Source organism: Pteronotus mesoamericanus, unplaced genomic scaffold (assembly GCF_021234165.1).
Source record: "Pteronotus mesoamericanus isolate MK-2021 breed Mesoamerican mustached bat unplaced genomic scaffold, CSHL_Meso_final contig_105, whole genome shotgun sequence".
Lineage (NCBI taxonomy): Eukaryota > Metazoa > Chordata > Mammalia > Chiroptera > Mormoopidae > Pteronotus > Pteronotus mesoamericanus.
In genome coordinates this window covers 10125393-10148673 of record NW_026555006.1, presented here as the reverse complement: position 1 = coordinate 10148673, position 23281 = coordinate 10125393, and the positions used below count along the sequence as shown (strand labels likewise).

The 23281-nt window shown below is 30.9% G+C and overlaps 1 protein-coding gene across 1 annotated transcript in view; it reads right to left on the bottom strand.

The window, feature by feature from the left end:
• Window positions 1–23281, bottom strand: part of HOOK1 (hook microtubule tethering protein 1) — a 58748-nt gene that overhangs the window by 19593 nt on the left and 15874 nt on the right. Inside the window, exons 3-13 of the mRNA XM_054573933.1 lie at window positions 23209–23281; window positions 20560–20610; window positions 19251–19383; window positions 15773–15840; window positions 14224–14286; window positions 13087–13170; window positions 10919–11085; window positions 5953–6093; window positions 4333–4534; window positions 3671–3781; window positions 19–106 (exon numbers count right to left, since the gene is read on the bottom strand). Coding sequence (XP_054429908.1) covers window positions 19–106; window positions 3671–3781; window positions 4333–4534; window positions 5953–6093; window positions 10919–11085; window positions 13087–13170; window positions 14224–14286; window positions 15773–15840; window positions 19251–19383; window positions 20560–20610; window positions 23209–23281 — 1181 coding nt within the window. The remainder of the gene's footprint in view (window positions 1–18; window positions 107–3670; window positions 3782–4332; window positions 4535–5952; window positions 6094–10918; window positions 11086–13086; window positions 13171–14223; window positions 14287–15772; window positions 15841–19250; window positions 19384–20559; window positions 20611–23208) is intronic.

Sequence of the window (23281 nt, the reverse complement as noted above, 5' to 3'; positions counted from 1 at the left end):
GAATCTAACAAAATTTACCTGTTTGGTTTAGGTGATCCTGTTGTACTTGTGAACATCGAAGCTCTTCATTTGTTTCTTTCAGAGTATCACGCTGTTCTATTAGTCTCTAAAAAAATTTATATAAGCAAAATTTTAAATTCTGCCCACAGATGGTATACTTTACTCTTATAATAATTTATCTTAGTAAGTTAATTTGATAATTGGCAATGTTTTAATTTTAGTGCTAAGGGGTAATCTTCTCTTGTTTAAATCACATAAATAATATAGTCTTTGTATAACACATGCTTGTGATTTCCCCATTAGATAGTCTGTCTTTGAACCAGATGAATATAATCATGCAATAGAGTATGAATATACAACTGCAGAGTAATTTTTCACATGAACTTTGAAGGTAAATAGATCATGGCCTTAATTCCAGTTTCACTCCTTCCTAGCTATATTATCTAGGGCAAGTTATGTGACTCTTTGGCTTTAGTATCCATATCATCAAAAATAGGAATACTGACATATATAAACCCTTGCAAAAGTGTTTTGAGTAACAAGTTAGGGTTTTTCAAGCACGCAGTATATAATCTTGTGTGTAAGAGGTGCTGGAGATTTGTTATTTCTTTTTATTACTGGTGTGAAGTTCTATCGAAAAAAGTGGTAAGTAGCATCCTGAAAGTATAAATGTGTGGTTTAATATCCAAAAGTCAATGTAGTTATTAACCACAACAATAAATAACCCACATTAATACAATAAAAGACAAAAGCCACATATAGTCTCAATGACCCAGAAAAAGCATATGACAAACTCTAACACCCTTTTATGATAGGAAAATACAACGAACTAGGAATAAAAGAAACCTCCTCAACTTCATAAAGGATATTTAAAAAAAAAAAACACCATGGCTAAAAATGTGCATAATGGTGAAAGAATGAATACATTCTCCCTAATATCAGAGCCAAAAGAACAATATCCACCCTTGCCACTTCTATTCAGTATACCACTGGCGGTTCTAGCCAGGACAGCTTGACAAGAAAAAAGACAAAGAAGGCATTTAAATTGCAAAGAAAGAAACGAAATTATTTCTCTTTGCATATGTCCTGATCTTAAATATAGGAAATCCCAGAGAACCCACTAAAAACTGCTAGAAATACTAAGTGAATTCAACAAAGTTGCAAGACACAAGATCAATGTATAATATTGTATTTCTATACATTAGCATTAAAAAATCAAAAAATTGAGAAAATTTCATTTATAACAGCAACAAAAAGAATAAAACACTCAGAAATAAAATTTTAGAAAGTGCAAATCTTATACAACTGAAACTACAAGACATTGTTGAAAGAAGCTAAAAACCCAAATAAATGGAATGTTATCTCACATTCAAGGATCAGAAACTTAATACTAGTAAAGTGGCAATGTTTCTAAATTGACCTACAGTTTCAGGCAACCCCATTTTTAAAAGAAAACAAAGTTGGAAAACTCATGCTTTCCAATTTCAAAACTTAGTATAAAGCTAGAGTTATCATGACAGTGTGGTACTAGCATAAAGATAACACATACAGTCAATGACAAAAAAATTGCAAGTCCATAAATAAACTCTTACATTCACGGTACAATTTTTTTTTGTTTTTATAAACAATTAATATAACTTTTGTTGCAGTTTCAGGTTTGCATTAAAATTAAGCAAATGGTACAGAGTTCCCAAGTATTCCCTCATCTTCCCCCCACACCTAGTTTTCCTTCTTTTTAGCATCCTGTATTATTATAATACTTAGAAGATTTGATGAAACAATATTGATACACTATTACTAACTAATGGTCACAGTTTACATTAGGGCTCACTCTGCTTTACTTTTATGAGTTTTGACAAATGTATAATGTATTCATCGTTACAGTCTCGTGGCCAATTGATTTTTAACATGAGTACCGGGACAATTCAATAGAGGAAAGAACAGTCTTGTGAACAAATAGTGCTGGGACAACTAGGTATCCACACACCAATGAAGTTAGACCATACAAAAATCAATTCAAAATTGATCATAGACTAAATATAAAATGTAAAACTATAAAACTACTAAAAGGCTGTAAATCTTTACATCCTTAAGTTATTCAATGGTTTCATAGAAACACTACTAAAAAAAGCATAAACAACAAAATAAAAAAAGATAAATGTGACTACATCAAATGAAAATTATTCTGTAAACAATACCATCCAAGGATGTAAGAAGACAATCCACAGAAGGGAAGAAAAAATATTTGTAAATAATGTGTGTGATGAGGACCATGTATCCAGGATATATAAAAAAATTATGTATATATATACACACACATATATATATCAATAACAAAAAAGCAAGTAACTAAATAAAACATGAGAATAAAATATGAGAAGAAACATTTCTCCAAGGAAAATATACAAATGGCCAATAAGTACATGAAAAGATGCACAGCACCATTAGTCATTAAGTAAATACAAATCAAAACCACAATGACATATCATCTCACACCCATGAGGGTGGTTTAAATTAAAAAGTAGTAAGTATTTGAAAGAATGTGTAGAAATTGGAACCTTCAAAAATTGCTAGTGAGAGTAAAAAATGTTTCATCCACTTTAGAAACAGTCTAGTAGTTCTTTTAAAGGTTAAATTTAGTTATCATATGATCAAACAAAGCAATATCATTCCTAGGGATATATTTAAAAAATCAAAACTTATCCAAATAAAAAAATTGTATATAAATGCTCATGGCCACATTATCTATTTGAATCAAAAAGTGAAAATAATAGCCCAAATGTCCATAAACTGTTGAACAAAGTACGGTATATCCATATAATAGAGTAGTATTCAGCAGTAAAAATGAAGCACTGACACATTCCACTGCATGGATGAACCTTGAAAGCGCTATGCTAAATTAAGGAATCTAGTCACAAAACCACCAAAAGTGTATGATTACACATTCTTGGTAGACTCAGCAAATCTACAGAGACAGCAGATTACTATTTGTAAAGACTGGGGGGTGGGGAACCAGAGTGCAGAGTAATCACAAATGGGCATGGCGGGTCTTTTTTGAGTGATGTCAGTGTTCTATAATTTGAATGTGGTGATGGTTGTACAACTCTGTGAATATACTAAAAACCACTGAATTGTACACTTTATGTGGGCAAAATTTTTTAAGGTATGTAAATTATATCTTAACAAAGCCACTAAAAATCGCATCTACGGCCCTCATTCTTTTACTTTTTTTTTTTTTTTTTTAATTTTTAGACAGAGGGGAAGGGAGGGAGAAAGAGAAAAAGAGAGACATCATGTGTGGTTGCCTCTCATGCGCCTCCTACTGGGGACCTAGTCTGCAACCTAGGCATGTGCCCTAGACTGGGAATTGAACTGGCAATCCACTGAGCCACACCAGCCAGGGTAGTGGTCATCATTCTTAAGGAGTTCACAGTCCAGAGCTGAAAAACATTAGACCAAGACATATGACCTTGGCTCTGTCACTTGATCTTCCCTTGTGAAGGAAATTATCAAAACTGCATGCAGAATTTTTACAAGACTTTCTTTTACACACAAAATTTCAATTTGAAGAAAGAAGAACTGGTTGATATCATTTCTATTCTTGGAATAGTAAGGACCATAATAAAATCTAAAAGCAGACAGAGGTATTATCAATTAAATTGATGTTTACCTCTTTTTCCTTAAGTAAAGCTTCATGTTTTTCTTCAAGCCGCTTCATTTCAAATGCTAATGTGTCTGCCCTTTTGGATTCAGAGGAAAGTTTACTGTGTAGATCCTGAACCTTTTGTCAGAAACAAAAGTAAAACACAACAGTATATGATACTGATAATTTGATTTCAGAGCTCAATAAATAAGAAACTGATTGTAAATAAAATGATAGTAAGATTATAGTCTAATTCTAAATATTTGTGGAAATAGCATGTAGGTAAGAAGAATTAACATAAAGTTTAAAATACCCAAGTAATAATTTAGGCAAAAAAACACAGCCTTCTACTGTTTCTACAGGTTGTTTGATAAATAATAAAACAGAATATTTTAGGTTATAGTTCCATTACCTAGGCTTTTATCACTGATTACCAGAAATCTTAATACACAAAAAAAGCTGCCCAAGAATATATAAGCTCAGCACCAATAAAAATGTAAAACAGCTAGATAACTCAAACTGAGTTATCAACTCTTGAATTAAAATTATAGAGAAGAAATGTACCCTAAATTCACAGCTGACTATAGGCAATGTTTCTTCAGTTCTATGTCATTCTTAAAGGATCAAATGGAATAACAAAGTTGAGGTCTTTGATTTTAATGATTAAAACAATTAAGATACATTCTTACCTGTCTCTTGTATGTTTCTAATTGTGTACGTGCTGCATTTGCCTTCTTTAATTCTTCTTGCAAGCTGACTGTATTATGCATATACATCATGTTTGTTTCCTGTAAACTTTTCACCTGTTTGCGAAGGTCATTCAGATCTTGTAGCTTCTGACGATATATCTCAACTGTTGATTCCAGTTTATTTGCTTTATCAGAGGTAGCTCTATAATAATAAAGACTAAACATTACTGCAGAAAAACTAATAAAGGCACATAATTTTCTTCTGGCTGTAAAATGAGTCCTCCAAATAAACTCTCAATTGGGAAATGAAAAAGAAAAAAAGAAAACAGACAGAGAAATAATAAATTTTGTCAGAACTTTGGAACAAGACACAGGCCTTAAACTCTCTATTAGTTCAGCCTTTTTGCTATAAAGGCATTAAAAAAATTCTTCAAAGCATTAAAAAAATTCTTCAAATTTGACACACTAAATGATCAAACTGTTTCAAGTATTAGCACAATGTATTAAAAAAAGAATGGTTTTGTAAATATAATTGAACAATTCTAAGCTACTCTGTAGACTATGGGCCAGTTGTGCTTTGTGCATAAATAACATTTAGTGTAGTTTTGTTTCAAGTATCTGATATGCTTACAGAGTTGATTCAACTTATCATTTGTCTGGTAAAGCACTTCCCTTTAGAGTTGTGCTTACTTGACCAACTGGGCTAGAATAAAAATAATTAATAAACAAATCAAATCTCTTTACTCTCACATGCAGGTTCAAATTAATGATTACAAAGATTATGTTTCAAATGAACATTAAAAACAGTGTAACAAAATAGCTAATTAAGAAAATTTAACAGACAATATAAAAAACACGTGGATAGTCTATTTGCTTGAGCAACATTTCATAAGCAACAGCTAAATATAAATTTTATATTGTCAAAACAATGAGAGAATCTTGAGGTGATGCTGAAATAAATGTAAGCATTCTTCTCTATATTTATCTTTATTTACCAAATGCCAAAATATGGATTGTGAGAGTGTGTTTCCTTACATAAAAATTTTGCAGGATAAGCTAATCAGTAGCAGATGAAGGTCAAGCTAAATGTATCTAAAAGTGACTCAGCTTACAAAATCCTAAGAAAAAATTATCATTGTACACTTATAGGTTCTAATATGAAATTGTCCTAAGAAGAATTGAATATCATCCTTAGCCCTGGCTGGTGTGGCTCAGTGGATTGAGCGCCAGCCTACAAAACGAAAGGTCGTCAGTTTGATTCCCAGGCAGGACACATGCCTGGGTTGCGGGCCAGGTCCCCTGTTGGGGTTGAGCAAGAGACAACTGACTGATGTTTCTCCCACACATGGATGCTCCTTTCCCGCTCTTCCTCCCTCCCTTTCTCTCTCTCTGAAAATAAATAAAATCTTTAAAGAAAAACCTGTAAAAAAAAAAAGAATGTTATCCTTAAATTTCAATTATTATCAACAAGCATTAGAGAAGTAAAGACTAGGAGCCAGGATAAAAATTGATCAATTCACAATACATAGGAATAACTCTTAGAACTCTTGATTAAAATATGGAATACCAAAATGGCTAAATAACTTAAAAGTGACATAATTATATTTAGACCTGTCATACCTAAGAACATCAATTTCATCTTTCAGGGCTCTTGTTTCCTCAGCAATACTTGTCAATTCATCATTCCTATGCTGAAATTCAATTAGTTGCTTTTCAAGTTCTTCACAGTGAACACGATAATCATCTTTTGCAGCTTCAAGCCTTGCATAAAGAAAACAAATAGGTATTCATTATGTAATATACTTCATTTACTTTTTTACTGAGAATTGAACTTAGCAAGACCTCTAATTATTTTTAAATCCCACATTCAAAGAAGAAAGACTAAAGCAGTAAGATACTTTGGGGTCCTTGCTTTTCAAATAGACTTGAAAAGTAATGTTTTGAATTTTCATTTTCACTTCTGAAATGATAAATGCTTTGTTATCTCTAAACAGGAAGTTAATTTCAAAAGATGAAGAGAAATATATGGATACACATTAAAATAATTCAAAAATATACACAGCATGTAAAGTATGAAAATATTAATGCTAAGTAGACTGGGATAAATTAAAGATGAATTCTTCAGGCCTTACTACAACAAGAAAAACTAAAGGAACAATATAGTGATTAAAATCAAGTATTAAAAAATTCCTTGAACAACCCCAAAAAATGCAGGAAAGGAAGAAAAAGGAACAAAAGAATAGATACAAAAAAATAAAAATAGCAAAATGACAGACCTAAACACAACAATATCAAAAAATTAGATAGAATCAAAGGGACTAAATACATCAGTTAAAAGGGCAGAGAGTATCAGAATAGATTTTTGAAAAGCGAGGCTCAAATATATCCTAATTATAAGAATATTTTAAATAAAAAGACACAGATAGATTAAATGAAAAAAGGTAAAAAAAAAAAATGCCATGCAACAGTAAGCAAAGAAAGCTGGGGCGGTTATGTCAATATTAAAAAAAAATAGGTTTTAAGACAAAGAGACATTTTGTAGTTATAAAAGGTTTAATTCATCAGAAAGACATATAAAAGTATATGTACCAAAAACAGAGTTTTAATATACATGAAACAAAACTGAGAGAATCAAAGGCAGAAATCCACTAATGCATAATCATTGCTGAAAATTTTAACATCAGTCTCCCAATAAATGATAGAACTAAAAAAAATCAGTAAAAATACAGAAGAGATCTGAATAACACTCAGCTTGTTTAATTGGCATTGATAGAACATGTCAGTGAAAAACTACAGAACACACATTCTTTGAAATGTGGAACACTGACCACAATAAAACATGATGAACAATAAAAAAAAATAAAAAATGTTAGAAAATTAAAATCTCAGGGAATATGTTCTCTAACCTTGAGAAAATTAAATTAGAAATCAGTCAAATTAAGAAATCTAGAAAACCTTAAATATTGGGAAATTAAACATACTTTTAAATAACCCGAGTCAAGGAAGAAATCACAAGAAAAATTAGAAAAGAATTCAGAGTAATAACAAAACTACAACTGATCAAGTTTTGGAGATGTAGCTAAATCAATGCTTAAAGGAAAATTTACAGTTTTAAAGGCTTATATTAGAAATAAAGAAAACCTTAAAATCAGTCACCTACAATTCAATCTTAAGAGGCTAGAAAAAGAATAACAAATAAATTCAAAATAAGTAAAAGGAAAGAAACAAAGAACAGAGACCTAAAACTGACAATATGGAAAGCAACTTTTCAGAGTAACTTTTTAAGTTGCATTTATAATAGCCTAAAAAATATAAAATAATTGACGATAAAGTTAACAAGACATACAGGACTTATATTCTGGAAACAACACAACATTGTTGAAGGAAAGGGAAGACTTAAATAGATGAAGATGCTATATTCATAGATAGAAATTCTTAATACAGTTATCAATTATATATAATCCAAATCACAATCACAAAAGGTTTTCTGTGTTTTTTTTACAGAAATTGACTAGCTGATTCTCAATTTTATGTGAAAATGCAAAAGACTTAGAGAGTCAAAACAAATTTTGAAAAGAACCAAGCTGGAATATTTATACTGCCTGATTTTAAATTACTTACTCTACTGCTACCGTCATCAAGACTGTGCCTTATAGGCATAAAGACAAACTCATAAATGAAAAAGAACCTCAAAATCTAGAAAACGACCCAAATTTTATTCTTCAATCATTTTTCACAAAAGTGCCAAAGCTATTTGATTAAGTAAAATAAAAGTGTTTTCAATTGATGGTACTGGTCAAGCAGATACTCATATGAACAATCAAAATAAAAATAAAGCTTGGCCTCCACACCTCACATTATTTTAAAAAATCAATCAATTCAAGATGGACCATAGACCTACATGTAAAAGATAAAACTATGAAGGTTCTAGAAGAAAATACTAAATACTATCTTTACAACATGGAGTAGACAAAGATTTCTTGGACAGTACACAAAAAGCAGTATCTTAAAAATATTGATAAATCCAACTTATTGCCAAGTTAAGAAACTTTAAAGACACCATTAAAAAAAAATAAAAAGGCCAGCCACAGAATGGGTGAAGTATTACTACACATATATCCAAAAAAGGACTTATATCCAGAATATTTATTTTTAAAACTCCCCAAAATAATAAGACAAACAATCCAATTTAAAAATAGGCTTATAATGTGAAGAGACAATTCAGAAAGTATGATAGTGTCAACAAGCACATGAAAGGGGGCTTACCACATTACTATTTATCAGGAAAACACACATTAAAGCCACAATTAGACTTCCCTAACACATTTCCTAGAATATCTAAAATTAACATTGGTAAAACCAAATTATGTTATATAGGCAGAGCAACTAGAGCAACTGGCAGCAAACACAGCCAGGGGAAATGTTAAATGGTATGACCACTTTGGAAAATGGCTTGCCAACAATATCTTCTGAAACCAAACACAGACCTACTGTGCAACTCAGCAGTATCGGTCTACGCATATGCCAATAACAAATGAAAACATGTTTACAGAAAGTTTTCTATTCTAATGTTATACCAGCTTTATTTATACTAGCGAAAATCTGAAAACTCAAATGCCATCTAAAGAAAAATGGATGAACATAATGTGATACAATGTGGAATAGTTTCATATAACAGAGTAATACTCAGCAATAAAAAAAAAGATGATTTACTGATGCATTCAAAAATACGGGAAATCTCACATACACGCTGAACAAAATAAATTATTCACAAAAGAATTCACACTAAATGATTCAATTTAAATGGAGAGTTCTAGGCAAAAGAAAAGAAATCTACTGTAAAACATAATCAGAAGAGTTAATTAGCCTCTGGGAGTTAGGGACTGACTAGGAAGAAGCATAAGGAAACTTTCTGTTGTGACAGAAATGATCTATCCAGTAATAAAAGTGTGAGTTACACAAATGTCTGAATTTCTTAAAACATGCCAAATTGTACTCAATATTTATTCATTTCACACTATGTAAACATTATCTATAAAAATACTGTAAACCAACTTAAGTCTATTATTTACTTGCTTTTTACAGAGGTATGCATTAGCAATTCTTAAATTACTTTCTGTGTGTTTTGGGGTTGAGTAAATACACTAAGGAAAATATAAGCCAGGTTTCTCACTGTAAGAGAAGGAAATTATCATATCAAAATGGAGATTAGAATGAACCCTGGAGTCAGTGAACTAAAATTAAAGAGGTCAATATAAACTAATTTTTCATAATTGTAGACATAAAAATAAATGCAGATATGTGTATACACAGGTGTGTGAACATGAGCAAGTGGGAACCTGTGCCAAGTATATCTCGTAGCTCTGTTCACGTGGGTATCCTAGAAGCAGTGACAGAACAATTCACCTGGAGCATAGATCTTTGTTTCTAAATAACATTCTCCACTAAAAGGAATCAGAGCTCCTTGGAGAAATGGCTGATTCCAGATTTGGGAAAGGGAGAGGAAGAAATGAATCTGGAACATTCGTTGTGCCAGAAGGGAAGAAAGTAGTCACAGGATAGTGACATCGTGACAAGTAGTCACAGGGTAGTCAAATCCGGGAGAATTTGAAAATTAAAATAATGACAGAAATGGATTTACAGTATGTTGACTAAGAATCCATACTAAAACCAATGTATGGTCCTAAATTAGATTCAGAATCAGGAAAGAAAATAGCTATAAAGGACACTGAGACAACTGACAGAACTTGAATATGATCTGTTGATTAGATAATGATATTGTATCATTGATAAATTTCCTAATTTTGATCACTATACTGTTGTTTATAAGAGAATGTCCTTTTTCTTAGGACACACATAGCAAAGCATATAGAAACAAAGGGGCACATCTCTAGCTTGTTTTCAAATGGTTCAGGAAAAAATATGTTTATATAAACATGTAGACACTGCTAAATAAATGAAGAAAAAACTATAAAATAACTGAATTTGATGAAAGGTATAAACAAGTTCCTTGTTCTATTCTTGCAACTTTTTTTGTAAGTTTGAAATTATATCCAAACAAAGCAACAAAAAGAACACACCCAGTACAATGAGAGTGCCTGCTCTCAAGGCCATACAGTGTAAGCAAGACTCAGTGGCAGGCACACCAGAGACCATCAATGTTTACTAAAAGCAAGATGTACACTTTTTTTTAAAGAAGGTAAAAGTAAAAATGAAAAGCATCTCTTTCGTATCAGATTTACAATTTTTACCATTTTTTTAATCACGTTTTCTCTACTATGTAAGAAGCTCCCCATTCTCCCTAGACTTCAACAATCATTCCCGTAAACTCCTAGTGGACTTGCCCGTGACCTTCATTTGGCCCTTATCAAGTGCTATTTTGAATTGTTTATTTTAATATATGTATCACACTTGCCTAATTGGATTATAAACCCTATGAGGGTAGGAAATCACTCATACCAGTTGGTATTTTCAGTAGCTTAATCGGTTTCCTAAACATGCTTTATAATGTAATTAGTTGATATTATAATTTTTTAGCTATCTGTTTAACAGACAGCTTTAGAATGACTTCTACTAAAGATGTTACCTGAAGTTTTCTTCCTGTAATTGCTCTAGTTGTAACTGTGCATGAAAAAATTTCTTTGCAACCATTGTATTTGGATCATCAAAAGATCCATCCAACTGGTCAAGTTTTTCATTCATCATCTCATTCTCAGAAACTAGTGAATTCTTTTCATCTTGAAGTGCAGTCACCTAAATAAATAAACAAATAAATAAATACACAACTGTAAGCACTAATAGCAAAACAGCATAGAGTCCAGAGTTCTGGATTCTCTTTCTAACTAACCCATAAAATTAGCTCAGTCAAGATAATTTCTAAGTATCCTTCCAACTCTGGTATTCTGAATCTAAGGAGGTTTCTGTAAAACAGAAGAAATCGGATTAATTTGATTAATATGGAGAAAACAGAGTTTATATATGTGATGATATATCTCTAAAATGTTATGTTTGCCATGGTTCTGAAAAGAGTGTTCCTAAGTCTCTAAAATTTGATGTACCAATTAACTTCCAAAATTAATTGTTCCCATTTTAGTTATAAACTTATTTGTAGGATGCTGTTACCTAGTAAACCAAAATACATACACAAATGCATGAAGTTATCATTTTAGTTTCATAATAGAAAATTAGCAGCATATCAAGTCATCAGGAGACAAATCACTATTTAATTAATAAAACTAAATAAATTTAATATTAAATAAATAAAATATTAAGTAAATTTAATATTATTTAATTAATAACAAAAAGCTGAATTGAATTTATTTGTTCATTGAGGTTGTTCTCTTATGATTTAAAATGGATGAAAACATGTAACTTTACAATCACATCAATATTGGTACCTGATATGCTTTTTATTTTACTTACATATTTATGTAACAAGCATGATTTTCTCTCTGGATTCTATTTCTTTTCCATTTAAAAAATCTTAAAAAATTTACAGTAAGGCCATGACTTTTTATAAGACCAGAATTTTACATATGATATTATTGATTAGTTTTTTAAAAATTCAACCTATCATGACTTCCAACATATTGTACAAAGTTTGATATTTGTATTTTCAATAGGTATAATTAATTTAATCCACTTATGTGAATGAGACTGTATATTGACACACTAAGCTAGTAACAGTCAATTAAAATCCTTAATTCCCCCTTAAATACACTATAGGCAAATTATATTGTCCTCCAAATGAGAAACAAAAAAAGTCTGGGAAATGGTCCACAGGCAGACTATAGAGGAAAACAATTCTTTTCCTAAATTCAATGTCCTTGTCATGTAACCAGTTTAGTGACTATTACTTGTCATATACAATCCAAAGTGAGATACATTAAGATCTTTACAGTAGAAATGTGAACAAAAAATTCCATGGTATATCATAATATGCTATATGTATTTTGAAGACTTATTGTATAATTTCCACATTTACAATTTCATATAATAATAGTAACAACGATATCCATATACAAGCACACATATGCTATAAATGCTATATGACAGGCCCTGGTCTAAGTGCTTTTTGTCTATTAATTTATTTACTCCTCATAACACTCTGAGAGATATATACCATTACTACATGGTTCTTCAGGAAATAACTGAAGTATAAAGAAATTACTTAATCCTGAGAGGATATCACCAGCTAGAAACATGGCCAGGTTCTGAATACAAGTAGCCTGGTTTGAAAATCTACCTTTTTAGCCATTAACTATTTTTTCTCATGCCAAGTTTACTCTGCTAACATGTATGGATGGATGAACTCATGATTTATATATACATGTGTTCATAGACAGGTACATGTTAGCAAAACAAAATTGGCACCCATACATATTGGGGGTCAAGTACTTTTAGGTACTTCCATCAATCACATCATCTAATATTCACACACTATGAAGTAGATATTTTAATTTCCCCTTTTTTACAAAAAAAACCCCTACAGTCTCATCTAAATACTGTAGTTGAAATTCTATATAATTAGAATGGTCTTTTCAAAGAAGTAGTTAAGCCAGCAATTTTCAACTCTAAGAGAAAAATAATTATGAAATTCATGCTTGAACATACAAACCTATAATACATTTTTTTAATGGGTCCTCTATGAAATGAAACCCAACCTCCAAAACAATTTGCCAATTATGTAATTAAAATTAGACCCTTGTAAATGTAAAAAGGAAGTTTTTCTTAGATCAGTTTTCTTTCCCGCACCTGCATATCTAGTTCTTGGCATCTTTGCCTCAGTTCTTCTTTTTCTGCTACTGCTTCCTGAAGTTCTTCCAGGGCCCTTTTCAGCTGAAATATAAAATGTCCTAATTCTCAGAAAATTGTATTTTAAACAAACTAAAAAATATACTTTTATCACAACACATATTGAAAAAGGTTTTTAAATTTTACCTTTTAACATGTAAGTCTTAACTTGTTGCTTTTGTATGAATTATATTTATACAGTCTCATTAACATTTAAGGCTAAGCTCCCACAGAAATGAAACTTTATGTAAATACTTGTGAAATATTTGAACAAAAGAGTTTTAGAGAAGGCACTGCTTAATTTCATCACAGTAAAAATATTAGAAAACGAGTTTAAATTTAAATAAAATATTTCTAGAAAAAAAATTTAGTTTGAAATACTTCTATAGATGATTATAGAATTGCACCCTTGAAACCTATATAATTTTATTAACCAATGTCACACCAACATATTCAATTTGAAAAAAAGAAAAGCTACTTCTTCAGATGAGTCGTGACACTTATGAAAATCAGATTTCCAAATATATATAAAAGGAAAAGTACTTGATGCACTTGCCTCTCTGCTTACCCTTTCCTTTACAACCAAATTGGGTTACACATGGGAGGAGAGGGCCTTGCCCCCCATGTAAAATAGTCATGTAATATAACCAGTGAAAGAAGACTTCAGTACAGGGTCTTTGAGCTGTTTCTTCAATGTAAGGAGAAGTACAGGGTCTTTGAGTTCTCCTTCAATATTGAGAGGAAAGCAACTGTGACAAAAATTATATTACCTTAGTAGATAAATTACAACTTAGCAGAATTTTTTAAATTGTCTGCTATTTGTGCAACCATATAAAAAGGGTCACATATGTATTACAAGTGTCAGAAGGAAGTTCAATACCTCTCAGCTCTTTAAACATGATCATAAAAAACTCTGCAGACTTGTATTCATGAAGGAATGCATAATAATATTCAATTGAGACCTTATAACAACATAAATTACCTAAACTTCATGGAGGAAAATAATCTTGAATACATTCTCTGAAAGCTTTATGACAGTAATTGGCAAAGTAGTGTATCACTGCTTTCAACATTTTCTTCACATATTGAAATACTCACCTGTTGCTCTAATTCTCCAACAGCATCACTTGTAGGAGAGCTCAGTATCTCTTTACTCATCAACTAGGAAATTAAAATAGTAAATTAAGCACAATAAAATGATGTTCATGTAATAAAAATGTTTACTTGAAAACAGTAAAATACTTTATAGTTTTTCCTTGTCTTAATCTGATAATTCTTAGAATATTATTCAAATAAAGATTTTACAAAGATTTAAGTTAAAGAGCACAATGTTCAAAGGCATTATACTGGTGAGGACACTATAAGTATGCTTGAAATACATAAATATATTGAAAATACTTGTGTACTAAAAAATTATAATTGTATTTCTAAAAGATTAATGATTAAATAAAACTGAACATATAAAAAAAGATTCTTCCATAACATAAATTAACACTTTTAAAATGCAGCCTTTAAATGAGTGATACAGCAAAATTATTAACTTAGGAAGAGATTTTAAAAGTAGGAGTTACATGAAAAAAACCTTGTAAAATAACTACTGCATTTGCCATGTATAATGTGCACTTTTTTTGCCCAACTTTTTGAGGGAAAAATAAGGATGCATATCATACATGGGTAGTGCCTAAAATACCTTTTATCTGTTCTTGTGTTTCGTAATTATTTGTTACATAAAATTTCTACCATATGTTCAAAAACAAATGTTCAAATTCCTTTATAATACAGTAAATAATTATCTAAATATAAATAAATAAAAATTGTACTAAATATTAAAACAAAATTTTTTTTCCTGAAAGTTTGGGTCGAAAACGTGGGTGCACATTATACACAGCAAAATATGGTATTTTGCATATGAAAAGCAGATTTATGTATGGTGACACTTTGAATTCAAACCAATGATTCAAATTCAGAGTACACAAACAGACTTCTTAAGTCCTATATGATATCCCCCTCTAAATCATGTCCCTTCCAAATATGTTTGTCCTCACTAATCCTTCACCCTACTTTTCCTTATGTCTCCTCTACACTCGATCAGCCTTTTTAGTCTGATTTTAAGAATCGATATGCACCACATGAATTCTGAATCTTTATGGTTAAATTAGATAACTAGACTGACTTAAACCCAGGCTGCCTGGCTCCAGAAGCTAAATAAAAGTATTACCATGTTTGCTAACATTCTGAAAATGCATATGATGTATATACAAATATATACATATACATATATAAATACGTATATATATACACATACATACTTTAAAATTCAGGAAAGATTGCTCCAAATGACATAAGAAATGACAAGAAATATATATTCCTAGCTAGAGAGAGGTTATGTATCCTCCTCAATTGAAGCTATTTAAAGGACGTCAAAAATACCGATTTATCTTTTAAAAGGCAGAGAAACTAAAATTCGACTTAACATTATTTTACGATATTTGGGAGGGGAGGGAAGACACAATAGCTAAAGGTTAGTAAACATGCTGCAAAGGGAAAATTTATACAAACAAAAATACACATCCATAAAATTTATATGAAAAGTTTTATATAGTTTGTTTTAAGATTTTTATACATCCGTGAATACAATATAACTTACCTCTTGAATAGCAGTCATGACCACATGTTGAACAGACTCTTCCAGTGTCATTATATTTTGAATATGTTCTACAATTTAAAAAAGAAATCAGATCTGAAAAAAAATCTATTCTTTACCCATAGTAGTTTAGCCATTCAATTAACAGTATAAAAATGCATTTACCACGTAATTGTCTATTCAAGTTCATTATTTCTCCACAAGAAATATGTCCATTGAAAACAAATAAGCAGAACTGAAAATATTCATATAAATATTTTTAAGTGGTTTAAAGAAGAAAACCTCTAATTTTGGTATAAGAAGCAGAAAAGAAGAAACTACAATCTTAAAACAATACAACAATTTCTTCTTTCTTGTTAAAATATTCAGTGCTACAGGATAAATTCATGGGTATTAAATGAACTAAAAATCTTAAGCCCAGAAAGTTTCATTTTATCACCTACTTAGTTCACTTCAGGAAGGCTTTCAAAGAAGGAACTTGTATAAATGGATTCCTGTAAAAGCCTGTTCAATATTTACCAAGTCTCAAGGAGATCATGTACTTAACGCCTTACCACAAACACACTTGCAATAAGTTGATTCTATCTCAATAAGAAACAAGAACTCATGAGAAAAAGTCTTTCGTATTTGCAGATTTAAATCTATTTCAACTCTATCTTCTCAAGTTAAAACAATTTTTCAAAAACTTTAAGGACTTCTCATTTTCTAATAATTTTAATTGTTTTCATGACTGTTTTGAAAAGCTTCTAGAAGTTCTTTAAATTTTTCTTTTATTTGTGAAGCCAAGACCTGAACAAAAATTATTTTTCAGGTATGCACCTGATCATTAAGTGCTAGGACGGTGGAGGAGGGGGGAGAATTAACAAGAGAACATACAGGCAGTGGAATAGTTTCCTTTAACTGAATTTTTTGGATAACGGAGTGCTTCAAGTTCGCTAAAATCTTCATAAAAATGATCACTTCCCCACCAAAATATACAGGGTGCTGTTTACCAAACTAGTTCATTCTTTTAAGATTAGATAGTTGCAATACCTACGAATCTTTTGACAATCAATACGGAAAGTATGAAGGTGTAGAAGCTACTTTATGTTCTGAATGCATTTTCTTTTTAAATTTTAATTAAATTATTAATATTTTTTCATTCTTTTCTGCTTACTCCTTGAAGTTGAGAACCCAAACACATACCTCCAAAAAATAAATTCATATAATCTTCATTTTAATAATGAAAATTAAACTACTTTTTTATAATTACTACTTGTTAAACTTTTATTTTTTTTTAAAAATATGAGGACCAAATTGCTAAATCTTAGAAGTAAATTATGAAAATACTGAATATTACATTCAACTTTGTAGAAAGCAACAAAATCATAACTTACAGAAAAGTTCTGGTTTAAGATGTCAATCACAGCTTGAAATAGACTGATTTATTTACAGTAAAAGAAATGAGTTAAAGAACAGATATTAAATAGCACCAAAAAAAATCAAAGCCAAAGTTCTTTCTTTAAAAAAGAGTATTAAAACTGATAAATATGCTAAAATTAAGCAAAAAGATGTGTGAACCCTAACAAAGAAGACACCTACTAAGGGCTCTTGGTGGCTAACTGGGCTCAAATTTTTTTAAAAAAGGAGCCTAACAGCCATTTTTACACAGTGGCCTCTCACACAAACTGCACTTTAGGAGTAGACTACATTGAACTTCTGCCTGCACTGTGTGTCTGCCATCTGAGCCAGCTCCTATAAAGGAGTTTCTGGAATTGTATTTCAACCAATAGGATTGAGGCTTTCCCCATCCAATCAGAGGTATGCAGCTCCTACCCACCAGAATGGCTCTATTCTGACCAGTCAGGACAGTGCCTTTTGGACCAATCTGTGAGGATTTGGAGTCTTCATTTGCATCAGGACAGACCAATCAGGAAGCAAGGGTGTGCACTTTTTCCCATACTAGCCAGCTCCCCTCTGACTCTTCTGAGAGCACACTTTCCCTTTCCACCCAAGACTGAAGACTGGGTCCCCCTGGCTGAGCTGAAACTCGGAGGTGTCTCTCCGAAAACAGAGAGGAGCGGACCAGAGCAGGCTAACACACACTGGCACAGAGAAGAGAAGACAAGTGCAGTACAAAGCTGACCTCTGAGGAGCAGAGCAGAGCTATCTAGCTGTAGAGGGGCACCCCAGGCCTGCCTCACAGCTGTGCTGCTTTCACATCTGTGCTGTATCACAATTGTGCTGCTCTGCACTGAATAAAGTTTCCTTTTTTACTGCACCTCAAATTGGGGATTCCTTTTGGTGTTGAACTGGTGCCAATGATCATTGATTGACAGATGTTTTATATAACCAGTAATTGAAATGGAAACAAAGCATTAAGCAACTAAAAAATTAAAAAGATCATAACAGAAAATCACTAATTTAAAAATAAGTTACTATTTGTCAATATGTAATTAAACATTTACAGAAGTTTTAACTTTACATGAAGCAAATAACCCTTCCTTTTATGAAAAACTTGATAGAACTTTGCCATTATCTATAAGAAATAAAAAGCCTCTAGAGAAGTACTGATGTGCCCTAGCAAAAAAATAGCTAGTTAATGAAAGAAATGGATGGACTAATAACAAATTTTTCTGATATTCAATTCCTTTTTATTGAATAAACTTACAATTAATTTCATGTATTTTATTTTTTCTTCTGAATTTGTTTTTACTGAATTTATCCTGTGTCATATGCGCTCTTCTTTAATTGGATAACATTGAATGTGTTTTCTAAGGTCCTAGATTAAAATATCTTACAAAATTAAGCACCCAATATTTCATTTTAAAGGTAATGTACTAAGGCCAAGTTTGGCTGAATCATGCAAAAAAAAATACAGCATCAAAAATCTTACCACCTAGACTGATGTAAGCCCCCGAGGCAAGTAGATCCTGGTCTGTTCAACATTTTATTCACCATATTCAACCAAAAATGTTCTTTTTGTACACAGAAAAATATTGATCACTATGTTTGGACATATCAATATAATACACCAAATCCATTTATATCATTGGACTGCTTATTTGGAGGATACATTGGACAGACACTCTCTGAGGAGCAGAAAATCATCTAAAGGAGACTGGATTATAATTTAATACCTGCATATTTATTTATAAAAATCTGAATCAACCTAAGGTTCTATATATTACAAGTGAAAAGAGATAATGTATCAAATTAATATGTATAATTTGTACTGATTATCCACTAAATGTTAAGCACTGAATATATTAAACTACAGTATATTTAGATACTGAATATGAATCTCAGAATCCAGGTATAATTATGATACTCAAGATTTGTAGCTTTTTAATGGCAGAGCTACACTAGAATTCAGATCTCCTGGCTTACATTTCAGGGTGCTTTCTGTCAACAAGAAATAGTACATTTTAGTGCTACTTTCTATAGCAACATAGGTTGTTTCTAGAAAGTACGTGATCTCAAATGACTGAAATTCACTTACCTTGCTTCTTTTCACAGTTGACCGCGCATCCTAAAATAAGCTGCAGCAACCTCCCAAGCTCCACAGAATCTGAACATTCAGTTATTCGGTTTAAATCAGGAATAAGTTCTTCAGAAATCTGTTGCCCCAAAAACTGTGGTATTGAAACAATGAATTAGATCATTAGTTTATGTAGACTATAAAAAATTATTACATTTAATTATTACTATGAAAATATAGTTCATGAAATGACTCAGATAAGTTAACAAATGATAAATCCATAATAATTGACTAAAATCAGTTGGCAAAGCCACCTCCCAAAATTCTGAGTAACCAACCAAAAACAACTAAAATGCTTTTATACCAAATATCCTTTGATCCTACTGTCAAAAATGGATTGCTTAAGAAGCTCCTGGCCTGATGTATTATGGCAAAACTTAGGCCTTTTCTTAAATAAATAAATAAATAAATAAAAGATTTATGTGAAGCCAAAGAATATTTATAATATTCTGACATACAGTTGATTTAAGAAAATCACAAAATAAACCATCACACATAAACAATAATGGATTCATCTTTCCTGGCCTGATATTTTTTCTTTAGCTTATTAAAAGTTTTTGTGACATTAGAAAAAGCTTCAAAATGAGTTTTAGTCATAAATTTAAGTCCTAACATTATTTGGACGAAATTACAAGTTAATTAAAGTTTGTGATAACTTTACAAAATAGAAACATAGTTTTTTCATGGCTTTTGCCACTGCTTCCAAATATTAAGCAGTAAAGTTTTTATATCAAATAATCCTACCAGAGAACTATTAATGCTGAATAAGAAAAAAAAACTTACTCGAATAATGAACTAGATAATATGAATTTAATACTTCTTTCATTTTTGCATTTTTCCCCAATTCATTTGCACAAGCATAATTTCAAGTATATTTTTGCTGTTCTTTAGATTGGAAACAATTGTCAAATCATGCATTAAGTAGGAAATAATTTCAATTTAATTATAAAGTATACTTGATAGCATTGCATAAAATCAAATCATATAAAGGCAATTCTATTTCAAAATACAATCAATTTAAAGAGTACCAATATAGAAGCAACATTATTTCACAAATCAATATATTAAGTGTAAACCTGTTTTGTTCACAAAATTTGAGTGTTCTAAAAATAGCAAAAAGTATATATATTCTAGTTATGAATTATTTTCCAGTAAAATGTTATAAGCAAAAAGCCAAATCATTTTTCAGTGTTATAATATTAACACATAGCATTTTTTATTGAAACAAAGTCAGATGTTTTATTGAAACAAAGTCAGATGTTTTTCATACCTCACTGTAATAACTCATAATTCCTTGAAGTACCTTCTTTAAATTACTAGCCTAATGGGGGGAAAAAAAATAATTAAACAATTTCATATTAAAAATGAAATAAAATGTATGCCAAGATGAAAAACAATAAAGACTGCCTCCAATAGAAGTTACAAAAATATTATATGTTAGAGTTCTACAAATATGAGTACAGGATAAGTTTTAAACATCAAAGAGTTAATCATTTTGACTTTAAGAAAAAAATTTCTGCATGCTTACATAGTTTAACCTGGGTGATTCTAAAGTGAGCCAACTTTAAAGATTGAGCATGTCCACGTTCAGTCATGAGCAACAGGTCTAGACTTACTCTCCTGACTCAAACAACCAGAAAACTGGAAGAAATACAAAGACCAATTGTTTTCAAGCTGTAGCCAACAGGCAATATATCTGAGAGAAGAAAAACAAAAAAAGATGAGCCATATACTATCAAAGCCTGAGTTCTTGCTGAGTTGATCAGATCTTCAGCAAGGTCATGATAGTTAGAAATTTACAGGGCAGACAAATGAGGAAGAACTCCAGAAATCTGCATAATAGTTCCTTTGACTATTGAATATTAATTTGTATGTGTGTGGTTGAAAGTCAATGAGATTAAACAAAAATAATTTCCGGGGAAAGAATAATCCAGGGAACTATACTGTGAACAATTCCTAATAATTATGCAAGTCAGAATTTGTTGAAATTCCTACCAGCCAAGGTAAAAAGACTATGATGTATAAACAAGCATTTACTAGCAATACCAAAAGATCACAACTTAATAGTGAGTTTAACCTAGCTCTAAAGGATTTGCTTTCCACCCCCTCAAAACCTTCAAAGAATCAAACTGATTCACAAGTATCTTAACTGCTGGCAAGAACAAAGCCTAACACTCTTTTAAAAAGTAAAAACAAAAACAAAAACAAAACCCTCAGCACTAAACAATAAAATTCATACTGTCTAGCATGTAATAAAAAATTACTGCACAGTGAAACTTAGTCAACTACACAGGACAAAACTCAGTCAATAGAGATAGGCCCAGAAATGAGAAATGAAAGAATTAGAAGATAATGTTAAAACTGCTAGTTTAAAAATGTTCAAGGATTTCAACTAAAACAGGGATTTAAAAAAAGAAATGGAAAATTGTTGGTTTTTATAAAGAACCAAATAAAGAGCTGTTCATTGAACAAAAAAGGAAGACCCAACTATTAGGTATCTACATGAAGCATTTCTAATATAAAAACATAAGAGATGTAAAAAATAGAAAAAAATTTACTAAAGCAAAAATAGTCATAAAACCAAAGTGGCTACATTAATATCAGAAAAATTAGACTTCAGAACAAGGACTATTATCAGGGATAAAGAAAGGCAATTTCATAATGATAAGTAGATTTATACATCAATAAAATATTAAAAATATGTATATAAGCTTTATTACCTAGATTCAAATTACATTATTTAAAAACTAACAGAATTGAAAGGAGAAACTGACAGATCCACAATCCTGATTAGAGATTAAAGGAGTCCTTCCACCTTGATAAAAAAATATTAGATGGGAAATCAAGCAAGATATAAATTATGTAAACAGAATTATTAACAAATCTGACCTAATCTTTATCTGTAGAACTGCAGAATACATGCTATTTTCAAGTGTACATGGAATATTCACCAAGACTGACTATGTATTAGGTCATAAAATAAATCTCATAAAATAAGAATTTCTTAATATCAAAATGGAATTAAATTAGAAATTAAGAAATTTTTTAAAAAGATACTTAAAAATCCTCAAATATTTAAAATTTGAAATACCTACTTCTAATGAACCCATAGATCAAAAGAAAAATCACAAGGGAAATTACCAAGTATTTTGAATGGAATAAAAATAAGAACAAAGCATGTCGAATGTTTGGGATGTGGCTAAGGCAATACTTAGTATTAGAGGGGGGAAACGGCCTAAAACTGATGATTTAAGTTTCCACCTTATAAAACAAGAGAAAGAAGTGCAGATGTATGTAGAAGAAAGGAAATAAAAAAAGAGAGAAAAATCAATGAAATAAAGCAAAAGCTTTGAAAAAAATCAATATAGCTGAATACATATCAAGCCAGACTTAATTAGAACAAAAACATAGAACACAGAAATTACAGTATCAGGAAAGAAAGAAGAAACAGAAACAATTCAAACATCCATCAATAAGCAAATTGTGGTAGGGCAATGTAATGCAATACCACTCAGCAAAAAGAGAAATCTATCATTAATACAGCCAAAATGGATGAGTCTCAAAAATGTTACACTGAGTAATAAGATGCTAGAGACAAAGAATGCATAATGTTTGATTTCCCACCCATATGTAACTAAAGAAATAAAATCTTCAGTGACAGAACACAGATCTGTGGCCATCTGAGGCCCAGTTAGAAAGAAGGATTAACTGGGAAGGGGCATAAGCACATTTTTGGATCAATGAAAATTGTCTATATCTAACTACAGTGATAGTTGTATAACAACAAGCATGTTCAAAACTCAAACTGTAAACAATAAATGTACCCCTAAATTAATTTTTAGAAAAGACTTAGTTGAGCTTAGTACTAATTTTAGAACCAATAATTGGATTAAGTGCTTCTTCCATTTGTTCTGCATACCTTTATTCTCCAGTTGTCACCAATATCCTCCTTAATTCGGCTTAACCAGGAGTCATCGAACCAAGCTACATCA